Here is a 1,922-nt window from a genome sequence, read left to right as displayed (position 1 = left end):
TTACACTTTTGATTTTGCGTTTGTGCTAGATATTCCAAAAGTGTGTAAGTACATATAGGTCCCCCTCTCTGAGAGCTCACTTTTTGTTTTTTTGCAATGGCCAAAGCAAAAAGGAAACCATTCTTTTAGAATCTTTAGAAACAAATCCCTAAATTTCTGGCCCACAAATGCATAGATTATTGGGTTCAGGCAGCAGTGACTGAACGCTATCATTTCCACCCATTGCATGGCTATGTCCATGTGCTCTTGACAGACATTTATGTAGATCAATTGTTGCAGGAATTTTAGAAAGATGACAATGTTGTAGGGTGTCCAGAAAAGAAAGAAAACACTCACCAAGACCACCATGAGCTTGACAGCTTTGTGTTTCTTTTGAGACTTCATGGTCATTAAGATTGGGATAATACGCGAGTAGCAGAAAACCATCACTGAGAGAGGAATTATCCAGCCAAGGATGTTAAGCTCAATGTAGGTAAACAGCATCCAAAAAGTTCCTTTTGGATATTCCACGCTGCATTGTAATATGTTTGAATGATTCTTCATTTGTAAGAAAATTATTTTTGGCAAAGAGGCTCCCAAGCTTAGTGACCACACAAACAGCGCCAGGGCTATACTAGCTCTGACAGATAAGTGCCTGGAGAATGTGTGAACAATGACAATGTAACGCTCCACAGTCATAAGGATCATAAAAAAAATGCTTCCATAGAATCCCAGCAGGTAGAGCGCTGTCACAGCATGGCACATGAAGCTCCCAAAGATCCACTCAATGACTGCAGCATAGTGAGCCCAGAAAGGCAATGAGATCAGGAAGAGGAGGTCTGAAAGGGCCAGGTTGAAGAGGCACAGATCTGACATGTTGGATGTTTTGCGGTACTTGACCAGGACACACACCACCAGGCCATTACCAATGAAGCCCACAATAAAGACGATGCTATAGAGTGTGGGAAGGAAGACTTTGCTGAACTTCATTAGTTTGTCATTGTTGGGCAACTGAAACTTACCACTATTTATATTTTCATATTCAAAGTAGTCCATGTCAGTTTCTAAGAAAAAAAAAATATATATATAATGTTTTACTTAAATAAATATATAAATGCTTAACTAATTCTTTCAAAATGAATGCCTTAAATAATGATATTACATTTCACAATGAGTTAAGCTGAAATGTTTTTAGTTTATATTATGGGTAGCAGTGTTGACCTTATATTAACATGGTACAGATACTCTGTAAAAAAATATAAATTTTTTAAAAAGCTGTATGAAGGTAATCACTGTTGCACTATTGCACTGTTTCAGTTTTAATTCAAAGATCTAGACATTTAAAACTTTACTAATTGTAGTAATGGTCATTTATTCCTATTAAGCAGTTGCTGGATGTAATAAAAATGCAAGTTTGCGGAGGTGCACCTACCGTTTGGCATGTTGGATTTATTTATTGCGATGTCTCCTAAATCCAAGAGTGATTGTGTAAGAAGACTGTGTGTAATAAGACAAAGGATATGATGTTATCCAAAGCAGCTCATACACTTCCTAGTTAATACATGCCCATCCAAGTTAAATAGTCTTATCTGAGAGGAGGTGCAAATATTTACAAGTGTTCAAGTAAAACTGGGACTTTTGATTGTGCAGTATATGAAGCAACACTTCAGACACTTTTAAAATTCAAAATTAACCTATCTGCTTTACCCTAAAAAAGGAGCAACATAAAAGATGATCTGCGGGAAAAGCTATGCGGCCTCGGCTTACTGAGGGGACAAGCCCTTAACTTCTGGTTGGACATTGAAAGCAGGGGGCAAGGAAGTGGAAGCATGGCAAGTTTGGGAATTGTGCCATCTCAGACCACAGCACCCTACAGCACATAATAAGGACAAATCATTTACATTTACACAACAAGCCATCCAACTCCTTAATACAATGGGATT

The 1,922-nt window shown here is 37.9% G+C and overlaps 1 protein-coding gene across 1 annotated transcript; it reads right to left on the bottom strand.

Annotated features, from left to right (window-relative positions):
• Positions 1–1,032, bottom strand: LOC128519995 (C-C chemokine receptor type 5-like). Its single transcript, XM_053494010.1, has one exon. It carries the CDS (start codon positions 967–969, stop codon positions 1–3), a length of 969 nt encoding a protein of 322 aa, XP_053349985.1. The 5' UTR covers positions 970–1,032.
• Positions 1,033–1,922: the final 890 nt, after the last annotated feature.

Source organism: Clarias gariepinus, chromosome 4 (assembly GCF_024256425.1).
Source record: "Clarias gariepinus isolate MV-2021 ecotype Netherlands chromosome 4, CGAR_prim_01v2, whole genome shotgun sequence".
Taxonomy (NCBI): Eukaryota; Metazoa; Chordata; class Actinopteri; order Siluriformes; family Clariidae; genus Clarias; species Clarias gariepinus.
This window is presented reverse-complemented; position numbering and strand designations above follow the sequence as displayed.

Excerpts from the sequence above, each read along its gene's own strand:
- LOC128519995 (XM_053494010.1), bottom strand. The coding sequence starts at position 969 with ATGAAGTTCAGCAAAGTCTTCCTTCCCACACTCTATAGCATCGTCTTT.